We start from the raw sequence: 22,627 nt of genomic DNA on the forward strand, positions 1-22,627 counted from the left end.
GGTGCCGACAAGACTGCCGCCTTAGGCAGGTGTTAGCAGCTTTTACCACATAGCGAGTCACAAATGTTTCTATAGCTTCACGCCTACTACCCTCACTTTATTACCGGCTGTGCAAGGTTTCTCAATTTCTGATGCTTTCGCTGAATGATGACATGCCGTTCGTGACGGCTTCTACTCAGCAGTGCACCAAATATTACTGTTCCTGCCATTTTAGAGCGCAACTCTTTGTTCCGGCGCTTCGCGGCGTCGCCATGACATCACAGTTATACCAGTTAACCAGCTGCATTAGTAAATACACCCTCCCTGCACCGGGAATCGAGCCTTCATCCCTTGGATCTCTAGCCAAGCTTTTAACTAACTGCGCCACGCCCAGAATCGTGAAAGCACATCCTAATTTTCCTTGCCTACCATGAGGATGATAGTAGCGATGACAATGACGCTGCAGTTAGTGATAGTGACCATCATTACATTAGCAATTATAATTACGGCGCATTTATTTGATAAATATAACGTGAGCAAACGTGATTCACCGTGTGCACCAGCAACGCTTAGGCTTTCGCATTTCTGCAGTGTAAATTCCACACTGCTCTCGGAATTTTAGAGTGCAGCTATTCGGCACCTGTTCCTGCAATACGCGGCGTCGCCGACGGCATCGCCTTTTGTTCCTCGTAACCAGCTCTGCTGCCGAATAAAAACGGTACCATAGGATAGAGCGTCAAAGTTGTGCATGACATTGTAGGTGCTGTGAAAGAAGAACTAGCAGCTAACTAGCAATAACTAGTAACATAATCACGAGCCTCGCCGTTGTCCCTCATGTCCAGTTTCGCAGCCAAAAACGAATGGTACCATAGGGAGGAGCGTCAAGGAAATGTGTGCATGACTGTTGTCGGAGCTGTAATAAATGAGCTGTATTTAGCTTCTGGTTAAACCTGTAGTTACGCGAAAGCAATCTGCATAGCTACGCTTAGATTGGGCTTCAAAGTAAAGACATGGTTTCTGAGCATAGTAGTTGGCTCTATAGTTTCAGCTTTATTTATGCCATAGGGGAATTCCTTCACGTATGACCGCCCCTTGCTTCTCGTCGTTGACCATTCTCAGTCGGGTGTAGACTTCTAGTGATGTGACATCGTCTTTACGTCGAACTCTGGGGCACACCACCGTCACAGCGTTCGAACAAACGCAGATGGCATGAGATAGCCACAGATTGGACCTGCGGTTATATTTCATGCGTGGGTTGGCACTGAAACTTGCTCTTGAGAACATACCTATGCAGCTTTTCATCCTTCTGCGCATCGAAGACGCCTCTGAAACTGCTGTCAAAAGCTATAAGGCGTGTGTAAACTACCTAGCTAGATACTTACAGTACTGTTAGAATTGAAGGCCCTCCACTCTGCTCGAGAAATAATTAACCGCACACTTTTTCCTTCAAAGGAAGAAATTGCTCTGTGCACACTTTAACTTCCATTGCATACGTATAGCGATGGCGCTAAGGAAGAGTACTTGACTCAGGCGCACGAAGACATTGGTCGAAATCACGGTGCTGTGCAATAGTCAAATACTCAAATCAGTGGGTCTCTTAGATGTCTTTTAAGAGGAGAATGGCCAAAGCCTAGACTTTCTCTCCTATTATTTGCCTCTTATCGTTTACCACTTATCGGCGTTCGTTGCAGTGCTACATATAATTATAATTCCTTTACAGGAAAGGAAAGACGCAATATCTGTCGCACTTACTCCGGCAAGCGTGTTTGGACGGTACACAGGAGGAGGAGGATAAATTTTTAATAACTGAAGAAGTCAGGCCGGCAGGAGCTCCTGCGCTAGGTGGCCAGGAGCCTTTGAGCTCTAGCGACCTGGGTTGCACGCTCCATTACCCGCAGTAGGATTAGTGGGTCCTAGCTGATCATAGCGGCCTCCCACTGCTCGCAGGTGGAGAGCTGCAGATCCCACGGAGGGGGGTCTCGTGGGCAAGCCCATAGTATGTGGTGTACGTTGGCCTTCTGGTGGCATAAGTTACAGTAGGGGGTGTATAATGCAAGATATCCATGGGCGTAGACGACTGGATTTGGAAACGATTGCGTCTGTAAGGAATGTGTAAGGAACGACGCAGTATCTGTCACACTTTTTCCGGCAGGTGTGAGTTTGGACAGTACACCGTTGCTCCTGTCGCGTGGTGGTGGTGGTGGGGACAAACATTTATTTACTCTTTGCACAAGGAGGTGTTTGAACCGAGACCCTATTGGCCAAGGCCCTCACAAATCTAAGTGCAGCTCCTATTCCGGAGATCCAATGGCGTCTAACGCCGCTCGCGCCCTGGCGACCAAGGTCCGCTGGGACTGTAGGTCATGGCAACTGAGCAGCGCCGCCTCCCAGGCCTCCCTAGAAGGATTGGCAATGAAGGATTGAGAACGGTGGGGATTGGATGGACAGGCCCAGACCATGTGGGAAACGTCAGAGAAGGGCGCTCGACAAGGCTGCAGCCCCAATCAAAATCTGTAATGAAGTGCTTCGAGACTGCCGGACACAGCATCGTGTTTGTAAAAATTTTTAAAACGAGCCTTTCGTCCGGTCTCCAGAGACCTTTACAAGGTTCTGGAAAGCGGTGGTGGCTGACCTTATAATATGTAGTAATATCTTTGAATGTAATAAGACATTGGGTGGGCTCGGAGTAGACTTCCCGAGCAAGTTTGATTGCCCGGGGAGAGAGCGCGCGGGCCGCCTGATTGGCTAAATCATTGCCCAGGAGTCCCTGATAGCGGGGGTCCAGATGAGATTACAATTTTGAGGGTCGCTGGACCGACAGTAATTTTGTAGGATGCGCTTGGCTAGATGGCATCTAACCCAGCTCATAATTCCGATAGGCCCCCTTGGAGTCGGTAATTATTTGTTTTACTTGCGGGAGAGAGAGGGTGAGCGCAATCGCGATTTCCTCTCCGTGTCTTGTGTTGTGGGCTTGGAACGTGAGTCTTGCCACTGTGTTGGTGTTGTGCACCACTGCCGCGGTGAACCACCTCTCACGGTAGGGACCGGCAATATTCACGTAGTATACATGTTGTCCACCATAATGCCGCTCCTGTGCTTCCGCACGCGCCTGGTGACCGCCCGTATGATCAGAGTGCGACATGTTGCGGGGAATGGGTCTGACCCTGAGGGCACATCTACAGGGTTCTAGCGCTCGTACCCGTTCCTCAAAGGTGGTATAGTGCATTGGACGTGTAGTCGGTCAATAATGCGGCGCCCGGATGGCGTTTGTGATAGGCGCGTGTATTGGCTGAAAAGATTGGCCTCTCGTAGTTCCCGATTGGTGTTGACCATCCTAAGTTCCAACAAACGCTGGTTGGATGTGCAATGGGGAGGTCAAGAGCCCGTTCGATAACTTTACAATGTACGACCTCGAGTTTGTCCTCGTCATGTTTGCGCATGTGAAGGTAGGGGGTTGAGGCGTTCCTTGGCTCACGTTCAAGTGTGTGACTGAAGATGGCAGCAACGCTAGACAAGAACACACCTCACGGAATCTCGCGGAAAATGACAGATATCGCGCACACATCTCGCGCACTAGATTTTGATCTATGAGCCTAGAAAGGATTTCGCCTTAAAATGGACGTTTCGACGGCTGTTGCCGACGCGCGTCTTTCTCTCCTTCTTCTTTTTCTCTCTATTTTCTCTTCTATCCGCCCGTGACAGCGGAGATTGCTCAGCTACAGAGCCAGTATCAGGCCCTTGCATTTTCTTTTCCCTCTTCCTACAGTCGCAACAACGACAGCAACACGTTTCGATGGGCCCCGCCGGGTTGGTGCAGTGGTAAGACGCCCGACTGCTGTGCCGGAGTACCTGGGTTCGAACCCGACCTCAGCGGCTGCGTTTCGATGGAGGCGAAACGAAGAGGCGTCCCTCCACTACGGCTCCTCTTTCTCTCTTTCCACTTTCACTCCCACCTTCCTCCCTTCCCTTACGGTGCGGTTGAGGTGTCCACAGAAACAAGCGAGACAATTACCACGCTTTCCCTTCCTATAATTCAATCATGTTTCGATGGGACTGCATAACAAGGCCTGGAATGAGAGCTGACTCCGGAAGCAACGAACACAATGAATTCCTTCAGAAGCTGATTTGGTCAACCTTATATCTCACCACGGCCGCTCAATGGAGGCGCACTTGGTGCGCCTTCATTGAGCGGCCGTGATCTCACACTGCCTCGTATGTATGAACATTAGCTCCCGCGGCACTCAGTCCCGCGCAGCAGAACATTATCATTGTGGTCAAACCTTTGACACAGAGCCGCTGCTGAAATTTTTGTACTGTGGTCCGAATGCTATGGTAAAATACGCTTCGCAAAGTTTACTGTAGCAATAGTATGAAGTCAGTATAGTCTAACAGGAGATCATCGACGAACTACAGTGCGTTCATTTGGATGTAATAAGGCTTATTGTCCTAAGTGAGAAGATATTGGGTTAAAGGGCCGGGAAATCCCAAGTCATGAATGATTAGTGTACGGATGAGACCTAGATATGATATTTCTGATTAATAAAACACAACTGGAGGCAGTAAGCAATTCTGTAACGACAACGACATCAGGAGATCTATCCCAAATTGGACTAATAAATGGTACAACCAGAAGGTGATTTAGGCCTGCACGCCTGCTTGCAGCTTTTTAAACAAATAATCTCTTCACTCGTGATGAAGAATCGGCACTGATCAACACAAGCATTCTGCAATGATGTGCGACTTCTATGACAAGGTAGCAAAAAACAAAAAAGGCAGGAAATTAACCAGGACGTGACGTTGCACAGTTTATAACAGCAAAGGGGGGGGGGGGGGGGGGGGGGGGCGTGTTGCAGTGTTCCTTTAAATGAGCGTTTAGGGTGCCCGTCTCGGCTGCGTGAGGTGGTTAGTTCGAAACCCACTACCGTACACCCACCTGTAGGAATGGGTAGAAGCGACTCCCTGCTGGCGCTCGGGTTTTCTAGGGGTGTGCGTTTGAGAGAAGCTCCGTAAACCACGCTGCGCTCCTGGTGAGCCAAACTCAGTTTCGAACAACCTAGCAGCCTGCAAAGGTGGTTCATGTACATCTTGGTTCTCACTTTCAGCTACTGGCCGTAACAGTGGCGGGGGTCGCGGTCAATTTCCCCCGATGAACGACGTAGGTTAATGGGCACCTTTTCCGAAAACCGGCAAACCAGTAGTAGGCGTAGGCCTCCAATTATATAGGACGGAAGAGATGAGGCTACTAAAAAGCTGATTAGAGTATTAACACTGACATAGAGAGAAAGTTTTGACAAATTTTGGAATTGAGTTTGGATTCTAAACGTACTTTTCCACGAATTGTATAACACAACCAATACATCGGGAGAACCTCCGTCGGCAAACTTGTAGTTTGTTGTTTATTTAAAAAAACGTACCATGCTTGTTCCCTATGACACTCTTATTTATTCGTTGTGAGCACCAAACAAGCATCTGAAGCAAATTGTTCCTGCGCATTTAAATCAGAGCACTTCTATCAATATATATTTATAAAATAATTTACAATATTTTACCTATGGCCTAAAGTTAGTTTCAAAAACGCAACCCATTCCTGTCCCGTCGTAGTTTTACTTAGTCGTGAGAGCGCAGGAAAAACAACGAAACAAATGTTTGCTGGCATGACATCCGAAGCTCAGCCAATTTACTCACCAACGATTGCCAATACAGTAAGATAACTGCATCTTGCAATATCTCACAGCTGACGTACAACTAAAAGGTGTGCCAGAAAGCTTGAACAACAGAACGTAGAGCACTTCGGCATTTCGCTGTGAAATATATATTTGGCATACCCCCAGGACGAAGACTTTGGCATAAAGGGAGCAGTGGTGATCTATGGGATATCATTAAAGAACGCGCAGCGAAGATGATGGGACAATTACAACACATATTGACAAAGTGCCTCTGCAGACGAAACATCTAATAAGCAAAGGCCAAAGAAAACATCTTCTAGCCCAACAGACGAACTCGCACAGCTATCATGGTTAATAAATACGTATATGATTAAGTTCCTTTGAGCTATACGTAAAAACCAGATGTGACCTCTGTGAGGAAAGAGCGGGAAATTATCAAACGCGATACGGTTATTGAGAACGTCGCTTAAATATCCTTTGTCACAACGTAATTTCCTGATCGGTCAACCCAACGATGATGTAAGAGGTCGAAAAGCCCTTCAAGTACAGTTCAAAATCTTCTCCTAAAAAAAGGAACCAATTTTGCGAAGAAGAAATATTTGTGAGATTTGTATCTAACCGCCACGCTTTCGACTGCAATTCGCGTCCCCTAGCTTTTGGCTGTATTTTCTCTGTGTTATCAGGCTTCCAAAAGCACGTGTTACGAAACAATACCCCCCCCCCCCATACAAACACACACACAAAAAAAAACTTGTTAAGGGTAAGTCAGGGGTTCTAACCTACGCAGGTACTGCGGCACACGTATAGTAATCTATGCTGCTTAACCTAACGAGCTAGGTACACTGTGAAATATTCGTGCGCCAGCCAGACGTACAATTCATTGGACATGATGCCAACCTGCCATGCGAGGCATATGCGAGATGCCTTAAGCAAAGCTGCCAAATGAGATATTAGTGTATACAATGGAAGCTGGTCAGCATAGTAAGGTGAAATGGAAGCCACCAGATGCTACGTACTTTTGCCAAGTATGTGCTTCCGTGTAATCTCGCGCCCAAGATGACGTCAGGCACGTAATGTTGTAGTAATGAGGCCGAGATTTGGCTAGAAAAGCTGACCACTTATAGCGTACCTGCTTCTTGGAGACAGGGTTTGAACAGCAATGGCTATGAATACTGAAGCTATATATATCCGCTGCGCTGCCACCATAGTGCTTCTAGAACATAATAAATGGGAGAAAATTAAGGACCTTTGGCACAAAAAATAATGATTTTCCACTAATACTCACTGCGTATATAAAGGCGAGATTGGCAGCCATTAGTTACGATTGAGGATAGGAGTTGCAGAGAATAACCAATTATTCAGCCATTAGCTAAGACCAAACGACACCCGATTAGTTGCTTAGAAATTTCTTTGCTAGAAACTAAAGAAATAAATTTGAAATCATGTATAACGACATAAAGAAACCACAACTATGAGCCTAAACATTGTTATGCAGAAAACTAAAAACTGCAAAAAAGTCTCATAAAAGAACTGCACTTTATGACATATAGCGCACAGCTTTGTGTGGTGAAGGAATACGTTTACTTAGAATAGATACTAGCTGCACATCCGGACCATGAAATTGTAATAACTACAAAAAGCAGATTGAGTTGGAGGACATTCGAAAAGTGCTCGCGGATCATGACTAGAAACTTAGCAGTATGCCACAATAAAAACTTTATAACACCGGCTTCTTACCGTTACTGCCCTATGGTACTGAAACCAGGAGGTTAATGAATGCGGTTCAAATTACATTGACGCCAACGCTGCAAGCCATATACATTGATGAATATGACAGGTGCAACGTTGTAATGCAAATAGAGCGCACAGTGGGCCAACAAATAAGCGGAAATAAAGACATTGTAGGCGGCATAAATAAAAAGGAGCATGGCATGTGTAGGACACGTTATGAGAATGCAAGATAAAAGACTACAGGAGATCTCCTAGCCTCCAGACGTCAAACAAATAAGGAACGCCAATACTGTATGTTCATTGACATTTACAAACATTTCCATGCTGCTTTACAAGCATTAGCCTTCCGCACCGCAGAACCTCTGAGCTTCCGAGCTCGATAACGTTTCCAGTCATTGATAAAGGCGCTGAAATAATCAGGCAGGATAGGTGGAGCAAACGGCTTAGTCCTCATGCAAATACCCGCTGTTGGCCTTTGTTGCCTGTAGTCGACTACGTATAACAGCCGCAGGTCCGAGAGGCAAACAAAAGAAACAGTAAATAATGAGATGTGCTCTGCCATCTATTCAAGTCTCTAGCCCTATGCGGCAGTGCAAAAAATAGTTTTATAACGAATTGACATCGAGAGACGGAAATGGAGTTACCTCTGGTAATAATAGAATCCAGCACAGGGGTTCGTCTAAGCCAATTCTATGGGCACGCGTTTTCTTTTTCGTTAGGAGGCACCTGTAATATTAATCCTTCTTCTATGAAAGGACCTGTTATTCTGTTTCTTTATGAATCTTGTTACGCTCTCAAAGTAACCAATTAGTTAAAGATTTCTGCCTCTTCATGTTAGCTGCTTAACCGTTGGTTTTGATCCCCTTTCACACCAATAATAAGCATACCCGGTTTTTAAAACAGCACAATAACCGCAACTGATCCCTGCGACCGCATATACTGCGGCAATCTTAATCGCGCCGTGAAAGCTCATCATCTGAGGATGCACCGATCTTGCGAAATAATACTTTAGGGGGTGCGCAGACGCTTAACAACGAACTTTAAACTGCGTGATCCGAGCCAGTTCATGTGTATTATGCCTGTGGATCTACTACACTACTTCCTGTGCTTAAATATTTCTACGATTGGAACGCTCGCAAATGAACTGAAATACCCTAAGAATATCGTACGCATTCCGTGCGAATTGAAAAATTATTTATTTGGCAAGCGACTATTTTGGAGATGAAGCAAAAAAAGATGGTTCTTTTTAAGCAGCTTTAGTCGACTGCACACGCTACGTGTCTCTTCATTAGTTTGCTTAACTTTGAGGCTCTTAAGAACTCACAACGGAGAGCAAGGCATTTGGCGCTCTGCGATATGTGTTTAGCCGAATGCTAATTAACTCGCTTTACGCGCTCCCTCTGGAACACATTCATTTCCTTTGAGAGAAATACTACTGCACTCTGAACTCAGCTAAACGCGCCCCATAACGTGAACATTAAAAGACAACAAATTCCTCAAGCCCTTTCCGTCCTTTTGCCATTCTGCTTTTACAGTTAAGACGTCTTCGCATTCTCTGCTATATAAAAAAAAAAAACAAATGCATTCAGAGACCGTCAGTAGACGAGACGTGGTAAGTTTTTACGGCGGAATGGTAAAATTTCCCACCGACCAATCAATTAATTTATTGACTGGTTGATTCAGAAACGCTTTCTTGTTACGTACGTACGCATAATTTAATATAATAATAATAATAATAATAATAATAATAATAATAATAATAATAATAATAATAATAATAATAATAATAATAATAATAATAATAATAATAATAATAATAATAATAATATTATTATTATTATTATTATTATTATTATTATTATTATTATTATTATATTAAATTATTATTATTATTATTATTATTATTATGTTGTAAGCACTGTGAGTGACCTTCATCTTCATCTCAGCGTAATCATCATCGGTCTTCGGGTCGTGCGAAGAAGACGAAGTGTTGCTAAGCTGTGGCTAGTCGGTAGCTGCTGCTTCGGTCTACCTGAAGTAAAAAGGTGAATTTGCTGGTGCGTTCTTCTGCCTCACAAGTGGTGGAGGTGACTCCTGATCCCAGCGTCCTCAACGCGGCACCCCCTGGAGCTCCGTTCCGGTCGTGTTCTTGGCGGCACATCAACCGCCATGGCGCAGTCACATCCCCCTGCTCTCACCGTTCCGGCGCCTGTAGCTACCGATGGGCATCCCACGGCTGCCCATGCCACCTCTGCACCACTGACGTCCCAAGGTGCACTTGCTCAGCACCATTTGACCCACCCAACTTGGTCAGTTACCTCACGTCAGCGCGACCCTCCGGTTTTCGCCGGTCTCCGCGGTGACGACGTCGAAGACTGGCTACAGCAGTACGATCGGGTGAGCGCTTTTAACGGTTGGGACGCTTCTATGAAGCTACTCAACGTCTCATTCTACCTGAGTGACGTGGCTAAGACGTGGTTCCTCAACCATGAGGACGCCATTCCTGACTGGCCTCAATTCACGACACAGATCCGCCAGATATTTGGAACTGTTGGTGCTGGTCCGGCCTCTTTTCAAAAGAAGCTAGAGACCCGTGTGCAGCTTCCAGGAGAGACATACACATCCTACATTGAGGACGTACTCGCCCTTTGCCGGCGAGTTAACAATGGCATGGTCGAGGCTGAACGTGTCGGACATATTTTAAAAGGAATTGGCTCTTTTGCCTACGCAGCTCTAGCTGCCCAAAATCCCGTCACGGTGGCAGACATTCGTGCCACTTGCCAGCGACTTGACTATCTACAGTCGCGCCGCCTCAACAACACCTGGGATCCGAGCCAAATTCCCGAAACTGATCTGCGCACCATCATACGATCTATAATACGGGAAGAGCTCCACAATGATATTCCGTCGGTTCCTGCCTTCTCACGCCCACCTGCTCAATCTACTGGGTTGCGTGGCATTATCAAGGAGGAGCTTACTTCACTCAATCGTCCCATGGCTACAGAACCACCAGCTCCGACGTATGCTCCGAACGTTCCGACGTATGCTGAAGTCACTGCGGCTCCTCCTCCTTGTCCTCCTGTCCATCACGCGCCTGTCCCACCCAGCCTCGCCGCCCTGTCCCCGCGACCACCGGTGTATGGTAATTGGCGGCCTCTCCCACCTCGTCCAGTATGTTTCTACTGCGGAATCCGCGGCCATGTAACACGCGTTTGTCGCCGACGACTGCGAGATGAGCGTGCGAGCTATGGGTACGTTCGACGTGACGACGCCTACCAGCTTCCTCCTCGCCAGTACTACACCGATAATGACCTCCGTCCCTCTTCCTCCCCGTCGACTTCTCCTGACCGGTCTAGGACAGCACGGCCATCGCGTCGTCGCTCCCCGTCACCCTTTCGCCGGACTTCGTCGCCCCTTCGCCCTCCATCTTCAGCTTCTGCCCGCCAAACGGAAAACTAACCTGTGCAGTTTCCGGAGGTAAAACTGCACCGCCTGTCGTCGCTCCAATTCCTCCTCTGCTCCCATCAAACATGTTGACTGTATTCCTTGAGGGACATGAACTGGAAGCTTTAATTGATACCGGCGCCGCTATTTCTATTATGAAACTTGACTTGTGTTTAAAACTGCGAAAAGTGCGCACACCTTATACCGGTCCTCCTTTACGTGCTGCAAATGGACAGAATATTAACCCTTGTGGAGCGTGTACAGCCCGAGTCACCATTGATGGCATCTTGCACTTCATTGAGTTTGCTGTCCTATCCTCCTGTGTCCATCAACTCATCTTCGGCTGGGATTTCCTCCAAAACGCCTCAGCAGTCATTACGTGTTCCCCTCCCACTATTGAAGTCACTGAATGCAACATTCTTGCCGATAGAGAACCACTTTCTTCCCGTGTAGTTATGCTTGCCGATCACGTCCTCTATCCGGGCAACGAAGATATTCTATCTGTGACTTCTGACGCCGTCACCGATGGCGACGTCCTGATTACACCCAGCCCTCGTCTCCTGTCAAGAGGTATTATCATCATCGTGTCCCTTCTTCGCTTCTCCAGCGGTTCTTCTCTTCTCGCCGCATTCAACACCACATCAGAGCCCATTCTTCTGCGACGCGACTCTACTGTTGCATCAATTGCTTCCGCCCAGCCTGTCACACTTCTTCCCATTTCCACCTCCGATCGCTCTGATTCATCCCCTGCCTCGCTCAGTGCAGCACTTCGCCACACGATCAGCACCGACCTGACAACAGACCAGACAGACGCATTGCTCGCTGTATTGAACAAGCACGCAGACTCGTTCGACGTCAATTCCGGCACACTGGGTCAAACCGCTGCAGCAACGCATCGCATACTCACCGACGGATCAAGCATAGTTAGACGCCGGCCTTATCGTGTTTCTCCAACCGAGCGCAAAGTTATTCAGGAAAATGTTGCTGACATGCTTGCACGCAACATCATACGCCCATCGTCTAGTTCCTGGTCATCGCCTGTTGTGCTAGTGCAAAAAAAAGACGGTTCGGTTCGTTTTTGTGTAGATTACCGTGCTCTAAACAGAATAACTCGTAAGGATGTGTATCCCCTCCCTCGAATTGACGACGCCCTCGATTGTTTGCAAGGTGCCCAATTTTTCTCCAGCCTTGACTTAAGATCAGGCTACTGGCAGATCCCCATGAATGAAGATGATAAAGAGAAGACCGCCTTTGCAACACCGGACGGTTTATACGAATTCAATGTAATGCCTTTTGGACTCTGCAACGCTCCTGCTACATTCGAGCGTATGATTGACACAGTTCTCCGCGGCCTCAAATGGAAAACATGTCTCTGTTACTTAGATGACATCGTCATTTTTTCTTCGTCATTTCCTGATCACCTTACTCGTCTCGATGAAGTTTTGACAGCACTTTCCAGCGCTGGCCTACAGCTAAACACGAAGAAATGCCGTTTTGCATCAAAATCCATTAAAGTTCTTGGCCATCTCGTAAGCAGCGAAGGAATTAAGCCTGACCCTGAAAAAATCGCTGCTGCGCTGCACTTTCCCCGTCCAACTCGGGTCAAAGATCTCCGCAGTTTCCTCGGCTTGGCATCATACTTCCGCAGATTCATCCGCAATTTCGCCTCTATTGCCTCACCTTTACATGCGCTTCTTCACAACGACACGCCTTTCATCTGGTCTCCTGCTTGCGAAGAAGCATTTGAAACTCTGAAGCGTGCTCTGACTTCGGGTCCCGTCCTCTGCCATTTTGATGATAAAGCACCGACAATTTTGCACACCGACGCCAGTAGCCATGGCATTGGCGCTGTCCTTCTGCAACGCCAAAACACCTCTACAGAAAATGTTGTTGCCTATGCGAGCCGAACTCTGACTTCTGCGGAACAAAACTACACTATTACCGAACAAGAATGTCTCGCCGTCGTCTGGGCTGTTCAGAAGTTTCGTCCTTACCTGTACGGCCGTCACTTCACAGTCGTCACTGACCACCACGCCCTATGCTGGTTATCCACTTTGAAAAATCTGTCCGGTCGTCTCGGGCGGTGGATCCTCCGCCTTCAAGAGTACGACTTTACTGTCACTTACAAATCGGGCAAGAAGCACAAGGACGCCGACGCTCTCTCTCGTTGCCCTATTGCTTTGCCGTCGCAACCCATGTCCTCGCATTCCTCTCCTGTCCCAACGGAGTCAAGCCATTTAAACCCTACAGTTATGCAGTCTTTGAGCGCCGCCTCTATTGCTCCCATGCCAGATATACACTGCAATCTTGCTCACCACCAGAGTGCTGACCCTTACTGTCAAAAGCTGATTGATAGTCTCAGCGGTGTTATTAGACCTCCAAATGCCCGTCTCCGTCGTCGGCTCAAAAATTTCAAGTTACAGGATGGCACATTATTTTGGCACAACTACAGCCCACTGGGCCACACATGGGTTCCCGTAATTCCTTCTTCCCTGCGTCCTCAAGTTCTACAAGCCTTTCACGACGACCCCACCGCAGGTCACCTTGGGTACCACAAAACCTACGACCGCATAAAACGTCGTTTCTTCTGGCCTGGCCTTTCAACCTCAGTATTAAAATACGTAGCGTCTTGCATCCCTTGTCAACGACGCAAGCGGTCTACGTCGCCTCCTGCCGGTCTCTTGCAACCTCTCCCATGTCCTTCCACACCTTTCGAAGTCGTCGGAATCGACTTGTATGGACCCCTGCCCTTGACTCCAGCTGGCAACCGCTGGGTCGTTACTGCCGTTGACCACCTCACCCGATACGCTGAAACCGCAGCACTTCCTTCCGGCTCCGCTTCCGAAATCGCCAACTTCTTCCTCCACACCATACTTCTTCGCCACGGCGCCCCTCGCCTCCTCCTTAGCGATCGTGGCAAGTCGTTCCTCTCCACCGTCCTCGCCGCAGTGCTTCATGCTTCAGGCACGGTGCATAAAACTACATCTCCTTACCACCCTCAGACCAATGGCCTCACGGAACGCTTTCATCGCACCCTTTCTGATATGCTATCCACCTACATTCACCCTCAGCACAACAACTGGGACTCTTTACTCCCCTTTGTAACCTTCGCCTACAACACTGCCGTTCAACGAACCACCACCTACTCTCCGTTTTTTCTTGTTTATGCCCGCCATCCTACCTTCTCCCTCGAAGCATCTTTCTTCACAGCTTCTACTCCTTCTGCCGCGCCTTCCCACGAACAGTTCGTGTCTCGTATCGCCCACTGCCGTGATCGTGCCCGCCTTCAAACTGAAGCCACTCAAGCTTCCAGGAAAAGCACGTATGATGCGACTCATCGCTCAGTGTCTTTCCGCCCTGGAGACGAAGTGCTACTCTGGACACCTACTCGCATCCCCGGCCTGTGTGAAAAGTTTCTGAGCCGTTTTATTGGCCCGTACACGGTTCTGGAACAAACTTCCCCTGTAAACTATCTCATCACACCTGCATCGCCTGTTCGCGATCGTCGGTGTCGCGGCACCGAGATTGTGCACGTGTCGCGCTTGAAACCCTTTAACCGCCGACCTTAAGATTTAATTTGCGACCAGGATGGTCGCTTTCGTTCGGGAGGGGGAATGTTGTAAGCACTGTGAGTGACCTTCATCTTCATCTCAGCGTAATCATCATCGGTCTTCGGGTCGTGCGAAGAAGACGAAGTGTTGCTAAGCTGTGGCTAGTCGGTAGCTGCTGCTTCGGTCTACCTGAAGTAAAAAGGTGAATTTGCTGGTGCGTTCTTCTGCCTCACATTATTATTATTATTATTATTATTATTATTATTATTATTATTATTATTAATGGTGTCTATTTAATTCTAATCTGATGAAGGAAGGTTAGGGGTAGAAGGTGGAAGGCCAGTAAATACCTTGGAAATTTCAGTTCATTTTTTTCCGCAGAGCACAGTTCGAACGCTCTAGACAAGTGCGGTCCACTCTGTACACAATGCATGCAACGACCAAAATTTCTACAGCGGCTCTTTAAAATTCTGTTCCACACATAAAATGCTTTAGAAGGAGAATGTCATCCCTAATATAGGCACCACACCTGGGATTAGCAACAAATGATGCTGCGCACCGCTTATTTCAGTATTGGCGAAGAGATAACAATCGTCACAGCGTAGTGTTAACTAGTAGCTAGTGTATGGTAGTGGCGGCGCGCTATCTAAACTTCAAGCAAGAGATGCAGAGGGGTGAACTTGCTGGTACTGAATCCAAGTGCATTCTAAACCAACAACTCTCAAACGATGGGGCACGTCGTCAGTCGATGTGGCATATCAGCAAGAATCAAGGCAATGTCTTCATTCAAAGTGCACATCTGCATTCCCTTTGGTTACCGCAGTTTTGCATGTCACCTACCACACAGGTACATCAGGAAATTTTCAATGAAAATGACTGCAATTTTATGAATGACACCTCATAAAGCATTTTTGGTCTTGAGTACACTACAGCCAGCCGGCAAGATCTACCTGCATAAAGACAAAAAAAAAAAAAAGAGAAGGCAAGAGGGGAAGAGCAATACTGTTAGTAGTACTGCAGGCACACCCCGGAACAGTACCTCGGGATAATAGATCTATTTCTATAGAGGACACAAAAGCGAACCGATACTGTGGCAACGATCGATTATTAGCTCGATAGTTTTGTGACTCAATCGCTGATCTGGATCTTCGGAAGTTGCCCGGCAGCAGCAATATAACGTTAAGGAACACGGCCTGGTGCCTAAAATCGTGTGTTATAACGAGAAGATAGGAGCGTAATCGCTTTTATACACCTGGCAGGGGCAGACTATGCTCGATTGCCATCTGTAGGGTGCAAGTAGATCTATCCAGGGAATAAATTCTGCACCATTCTGACATACCAGCTTTGTTTATATCCGGATCACATGGCGGAATCTGCACGCTATAAACGACATACTCCTACTTTATATCTGAAAAAAAAAAAAAAACACTTCAAGTCCCAATTATATAGCGATTTGTACAGCGCGAAAGTAGATATCGCGTGACGCCATTCGGAACGCACTACGCGAAACGGTGTTGTTGCTGTTGTGCGAGTACCTCGACGCGTTCCGCATTCGGTAACCTCGAATCTTGCAGAACAGCTCGAGCGCGTCACTCACCGCACGAACGTATAGTCTGTCGCTCGAAGGTACCGCCGATATCCGACAGGCGAGAGCTCTAAGCCATCGCAGTGACCGTCGCACTCGCGTGGAATTGGTCGCTCGTGAGGATAGCTCCACGCCTTGCGATCCTGCTGCGATCCGAAGAACTTCCAGCACGAATTTTGCGCGCCTTTTTTTCATCCCAAGTTCTTAACCAATGCGAAGACTACGCGGAAGCTGTCGGGTCTTTCTTCGGGCCTCTTTCTCAGCTTCCTGTTGACCCGAATAGGGCACTTTTCTCATCAGCAACTGTAGAGGAGCGCCAGAGTGCGTTAAGTGCCTTGAATAGTTTCAGTTCGCCAGGACCAGATGGCATGGTAACGGGTTTCTAAAAAAGCTTTTTACGACATCCTCGGTTCTCTCTTGCTCCAGGTAGTCAATACCTTTCTAGAACGCGGGACTAAATCACCCTCGTTTCACTCGGAACGCATTTTCTGCTCCAAAAGAAGAGTATGACTGCAGCGAGTCCATCATCGTGGCAACCAATTACTCTCCTCAACACTGACACTCAAGCTGGTAGCCACGAGTCTGTTTGGAGGCTACGGGTCTACTTGCAGGACTTGATAAGCCCGTACCAGTCATTCTCGCTGCCCGGACAGTCCGTGTTTGCTGCACTAACGCTAACGAGATATGTATTCTCTTACGCCCTCGCTAATGACGTAGCGCTGGTCATCGTCGCCCTAGATATGGCTGTGCTGCGCTCCTTTTGCATGTGCGAGGAATTTATCCTCCTTGTCCGTTGGATCTATGCGGATCTTGCTAGTGAGCTCCTCCTAAATGGTGGCATTGCCGGCAGATTTCCTTTTTCACGGGGAGTACGGCAGGGGTGCCCCCTATCGCCGGCCCTCTTCATCTTTGCACTCGATCCGCTTCTCGGTAGAGTTGCAGCTGGCAGAGGCATTCGCGTTTTTTCATTTGTTGGGCAGGACACAGTGGCCATCTCTGCGTACGGGGATGGCATTTCCCTGTTCGTGCGGGACGCTGATAGCTTCCGCACTTTCTTGTGAGTATTTTCCGAGTACGTGGACGTGTCCGGAGCACTGCTCAACAGTAAAAAAATCACGCGCTCCGATTTGGATTTTTTAGCATTCTTGCCAGCCGAGGTCCCGTTTGTGGGCGCTGTAAGCGTACTAGCATTACTATTTGAACCAAGTGAGGTATCGGCCGGCACATGGTACAAAGCTCTTTTACACTCAACCCGAGTATTCACTGACGTCGCGCGCTTCGAATTGTCGCTCAGCTCCAGGGTCGCTGCATTAAGCTCTGGGGCGTGCACATTGGCGTTTTTATGTCGCGAGGGTGGCAGTCTTGCCACGCCGCACTGCGGGCCGTTTCGCGTCTTTGATAGGTGCGTTCATGTGGGACGGTTGGATGGCTCTCGTTGTGACACTTCCTGCCCCTACCGACTGGCAGAGGAGGGTTCGGGTTGCCTTGAGTCAACATGGGGGCTGGAGTCCTCTGGCTAAGTTAGTTGCGACACTGCTAGACAGTGATACGTACCTGGGTCGATCGCTCTTACTCTACCTGTTTTTCAGCGCGGATCGACATAGTGGCCAGCAGGCCGAACGGCCACACCTGTTCTATCGCGTCGCAGCAGGTTTCAGGCAGACCCTAAAAGCCGACCTACCCGAAGTGAACCTAGACGCGATTTCAGCGCGAGTAGTTATGGAGATGGTGGTCACCTTTCAAATCAGCCCGGGTGATCAGCGGTGAACGTAAAACAATAGATAGAGGCCTTGGGCAGAGAGCCGCCTGCACTCCGAGGTCAGGGACTGTGAGTAGTGGGGGCGCTGGGGTGTTTTGCCCATGCGTCAGCGCCTGGCTTCATGAGGCGTCGCGCCCAACGACAGTTTCCCTAACTGCGGCTTGACAGGGAAGATTTACATTGTAGTGTTTTACTGTACAGTGGCTCATGTCATGTGGCTCCTGGCGTATGTTTTTTGTACACCACGGGCCAGGTGTCCGTCACCCGCGCGGAGTGTTTGCGCGCCTGGTTGTGTGTTGTGTCACGTGTATTTTGTAGCGCCACCATGGCCTGGCAGAAGCACGAAGGCAACAGGCACGTGCAATGTATCCACCGCTGGGGAATCTCAGCCTCCTGCTCTCAGTACCTGTCCGAGCATCTGGAAACAGATAGGGAGGCGCGGTTCCTGCAGCGCTGGCACTCACGTTTCTTCGTTGATCGTCCATATTGACTTACAATGTCGGCACTTCTGTATAAAATATTATCTAGTGTCGTGTGCTTTTTGTTATAATGACGGGCTGACTTCTGAAGGGTGTGAACACCCCCAGCTCCTTTGTTTCCCTTCATGATTTTTTAGCGACGTTCAAGGTTTACCAGTACATGTTGTGTACTTAGTACCTGATTTTTTATTTATTTATAGGAAGGGAAAGGCGCGGTAACTGTCTCACTTGTTTTTCTGTGGACACCGCAACCACGCCGTAAGGGGAGGGAGGAAGATGGGAGTGAAAGTGGAAAGAGAGAAGAGGAGCCGTAGTGGAGGGCTACGGCGTAATTTCGACCACATGGGGATCTTTAACGTGCGCTGACATCGCACAGCACACGACGCCTCTTCGTAACTTGGCATTAATGTAACAATCATTGTGCAGGTCACACCTGCAGCTTGTATTGCATTAATTCATATAGTGTTGGACAATGTGTATATCAGTAGGTATTATTAGTTTTAGAGTTATGATAAACTTCTCTTAGTCGTCATATATACACAAGTTGCTACGCGATGGCCACGCTCACATGGCCTCGGATTGCGAAAGCATACTTGGGTGATCGTACCAAGTAGAACTAACGCTCTAATAACCTAGAAAGTTAGAAACGCTGTCTTCATCTTCATCATCTTTTGTCCTCCTCATGGCATGTTCGTTAGATTTGGTTAAGAGACACCTCATGTGCGTTTTAGTGTACAAAAAAATAAAATGCTGTGCAAATTTTCCCCCGCTCATTTGTACAGTCCCTTTATGAAATTAACCCTTCGATAACTAGAGGTAGCCTGGCAACTTTCATTCGGGGAAGGGAGTGGTACCTGCTCCAAAACCGCCGGCGCCAAGGCATCACTGTAGTTGCAGGCCACCGGCAAACAGACAGCGTGCCCACACGAGAGCCAAATGTCAACGCCATCGCTTTGTAGTTCATAGAGGTTTTAGATTTTTCATCATCATTGCAGATTTGTAAATTTACCTCTTTCCAAATCTATGTAGCCTCAGGCATTTATCTCCAGCTTCATTTCAGGATGTTTTCACTCACACACGAAAAGCCTCAAATTTGAAGTAATATTTCATTTTACTTGTTTTTGTATCTTATTTGGCTCGTCAAAAGCCCCTGCGCAAGCAAGGTTGACCAATCTCTTAGAAATCGGGAGGAATTACGTCTGCAAGAAACGAGCGCAATCATAGCTACCTTGTCGCACAGACACAGCGACCTGGAGCAGAAACAATGCGCCTTTATGTGCACCCGAACTGCCACCTCTGAAACTCATGGTCGCAGAAAAGCGAAGAAAAAAAAACTGTAGCCCTAATGACCACCATCAGCGGAGGGCCGGACGTGGCCCGATGATTGCTTAGGTGCTGGCTGACCGCCGAGAAAGAGAACTCAGGAAGGACACGGTGCCTCTGAGTGGGGAGCTGGTAACGAGGTTATTGTTTCGGGAAGGTCTCGCAATGTCCTCTCAAGCTGCTGCAGCCAATCATTGCACAGACACGAAGCTGCCGATGTTTTTGTCGCCAAAATGAAATAAAGTCGCAGGGCTGGGCCTTGAGCGTTGACGTGGAAACTAGGGAAAGCAAAGAACTCATGCCATCCGGCGTCCTAATCAGACGGACGTTATGTCAGCTGTGGTCGGAAGGCGTACGGTCTGTGTGTTCCGGATAGACGTTGCGTTTGCTTCTAAACAAACAATTCATTCGCTCTGGGTTGGTAGGGTCGTTTTCGTCCCCAAGCTATGCGGTAGCACTTATGCGTATCACTCGTTCTTCATTTCCTATCATTCGTGAGTTTACTAGTACGGGCTACCGGCTTCCGTTCTTGTTCGGATTTGCGCTGTACTCAGCGGTATGCGCAAAACCTGGCAATTTTACCTTTTGCCTGCATTCTTCCCGATGATTCTTTCAGAACCGGCAGATGTACATAGTGTCCGGCCCTAACTGTCGGGCCTTCCGAATAGAGTTTATTTTTCCAGTGTTTTTCTGCGCAACCCCACATTTATAAACGTAACGTCTTACGCCTTCTTAGCTATCACTGTTCTGAAATTAGTCGTACAGAAAAAAGTCTTAGTTCTAGTGCTTTTTGCTACCGAAACATATGTAATTATAATATTATAATATATGTAACTATATGTATTTAGAATAACGTTCATGATCATGAAAATAAAAGAATGAAACAAGTTCGCCCCACAAAGAAGTCTGAGAGCAGCCGGTCGGCTGACCGAGAGATTTTTGCGTGCAAGCTGCATAGGATGCGGAACTGTCCGCTTAGTGTGCCGCTTTGTGCTGTTTCTCGCAACAGATCAATAAAGCATTTTGCATGGTTTCGCAATCTTCTAACAATGATTTTCAAAATCGAAGTTCAGTGATATTTTATGCTAAATTAAACTACTGGGGGTGACGTGGAAATAACTTTCAAGTCGATTCTTAACCACGCATCGGAAGCATTGACCATTCTTACCCACAGAAACATAGCAGTACGTTACAGAATCTCACTGCTGCCTTACAATACAATTGATGTCTGGGCACGGCGGCACTTCCGAGATGCGGTTCGCTCAGAATCCGTTTTCTTTCATCGTGCAGTGTCTGGTCGTCCTGCTGCTTCACGCCACGACTGGGAGCACGGGACATACCAGCGTACTCCGGACGGAACGAGGGATCAACGACACAGCTTTTCACGTGCCGCATTACCTACCTCCCTCGACAACAAAGGCATTCCATCTGCCCCACCCATCGGAGACAAGCTGCGGATCATCTGCGCCTCAGCAAACAAGAGCGCCACCGCTGGACTGGCTGATATATGTCAGCGGCGAACCTTCGGCTGGCACTGGGCACGGCGGCACTTCCGAGATGCGGTTCGCTCAGAATCCGTTTTCTTTCATCGTGCAGGTGAGGAAGCAATACGGAAAATGTTTTCGTTCAAATGACCTGTGTTTGGTGGTGCTGCCGTGCCCGCGGCTTGCTGGGTTTGTGTTTTCCATGATATCATGTTTGCGAAAGCTATTGCTGTTGGGAGGGGACATAGAGACGAACCCTGGACCAGATATAGCGCTAATAGCTAAACAACTGAAGGAAATAGCCTTAGACATAAAAGATATTAAGGAGATAAAACTAGCCGAAATTGATAAAAAACTAAACACTCTTACCAGACTGGAAAATTCTGTTGCCTGCTTTCAGCAAAAATTAGCGGATATGGAATGTGTCATCGATAAGCTTGAAAAACGAATTGACGATCTAGACAATCGTAGCAGGCGTTCCAATCTGATCATATACGGCCTCCCTGAAATTGAAGAAGAGACCAACGAAATTCTTGAATGTGCTGTAAATAAAGAAATATTACAGGACACCCTGGAACTAGAACCAGTGGACATCGAGCGGATTCACCGTTTAGGTAGACCGGGACCAAATAAAACGCGGCCGGTCATCCTTAAACTCCTGGACTGGAGACAAAAGACAGCAATTCTGAAAAAGGGTTTCAAACTAAAGGATACGGACTTCTCGATCGGGGAAGATTTCTCGCCAAAAATAAGAGAAATACGCAAAAAGTTGTGGGAAAAATCTAAACCTCACCGTGATAAAAAAGCAAAGGTATCACTAGCATTTGACAAACTTTATATCAATAGCCGCATATATGTATGGGATGATGAAAGAGGCGACATAGTTCCGTTAGAAAAAAAAACGACGCCGTGAGCGGACCAGTCACCCGTCGCAAGGCACATTCAAAGATGTAACCATATTAAATATAAATGCCCGAAGCATCCTCAACAAAACTGATCTTCTCGAAAACTTGCTTCTAGTATACGAACCTGATATTGTAGGCATCACTGAAACTTGACTGTCGGCAGATATCTCGAACCGAGAAATCGCCCCTCCAAACTTTTCCGTAATTCGTAAAGATAGACAGACACGTGGTGGTGGTGTAGCATTACTAATAAAAAAGTACATTTCTTTCGTCGTATAGCCAGAAGTTGAGGATGCTGAGGCCATATTTTGTAAGGTGTCAACCAATGGTGGTCATATTTTTGTAGGATGTGTTTATCGAAGCCCTTCATTGGGGCACGAGAGCATATGTTTTGTTCAAGAGTTCATGCAACGCCACATTCGCAGTAGAAATTCACGTGTGATACTAATGGGTGATTTTAACCTTCCTGAAATGGATTGGACTCACATGAATCCCTCATCCCCTGCATCTCATGCGATAGTCGATTTAATGCTAAGTTTCAGCCTTCGCCAAACAGTGACATGTCCAACGCGAACACAGGATACATCGAAAAATGTGCTTGATCTGATATTCCTCAGTGAAAACTTTCCCTTGGACAGGACCCAGAATAACATCATCAAAGGTATCTCCGACCATGACATTCCGATTTGTATTCTACCCCTGGGAATTACCGACATACCTC

General features: G+C 47.5%; 1 protein-coding gene across 1 annotated transcript; it reads left to right on the top strand.

The window, feature by feature from the left end:
* Window positions 1-3,380: 3,380 nt before the first annotated feature.
* Window positions 3,381-21,914, top strand: LOC146191902 (uncharacterized). The gene is made up of 2 exons (XM_084600397.1): window positions 3,381-3,425; window positions 20,991-21,914. The coding sequence occupies exons 1-2, from the start codon at window positions 3,381-3,383 to the stop codon at window positions 21,912-21,914; spliced, it is 969 nt and encodes a 322-aa protein (XP_084456523.1).
* Window positions 21,915-22,627: the final 713 nt, after the last annotated feature.

The sequence above is a fragment of the Amblyomma maculatum genome, chromosome 4 (assembly GCF_055883805.1).
Source record: "Amblyomma maculatum isolate TAMU_Amacu chromosome 4, ASM5588380v1, whole genome shotgun sequence".
Taxonomy (NCBI): Eukaryota; Metazoa; Arthropoda; class Arachnida; order Ixodida; family Ixodidae; genus Amblyomma; species Amblyomma maculatum.

Excerpts from the sequence above, each read along its gene's own strand:
- LOC146191902 (XM_084600397.1), top strand. The coding sequence starts at position 3,381 with ATGTACGACCTCGAGTTTGTCCTCGTCATGTTTGCGCATGTGAAG. Across the intron at positions 3,426-20,990 it reads TCATGTTTGCGCATGTGAAG|CAAACAAGAGCGCCACCGCT; the intron begins GTAGGGGGTTGA and ends TCTGCGCCTCAG.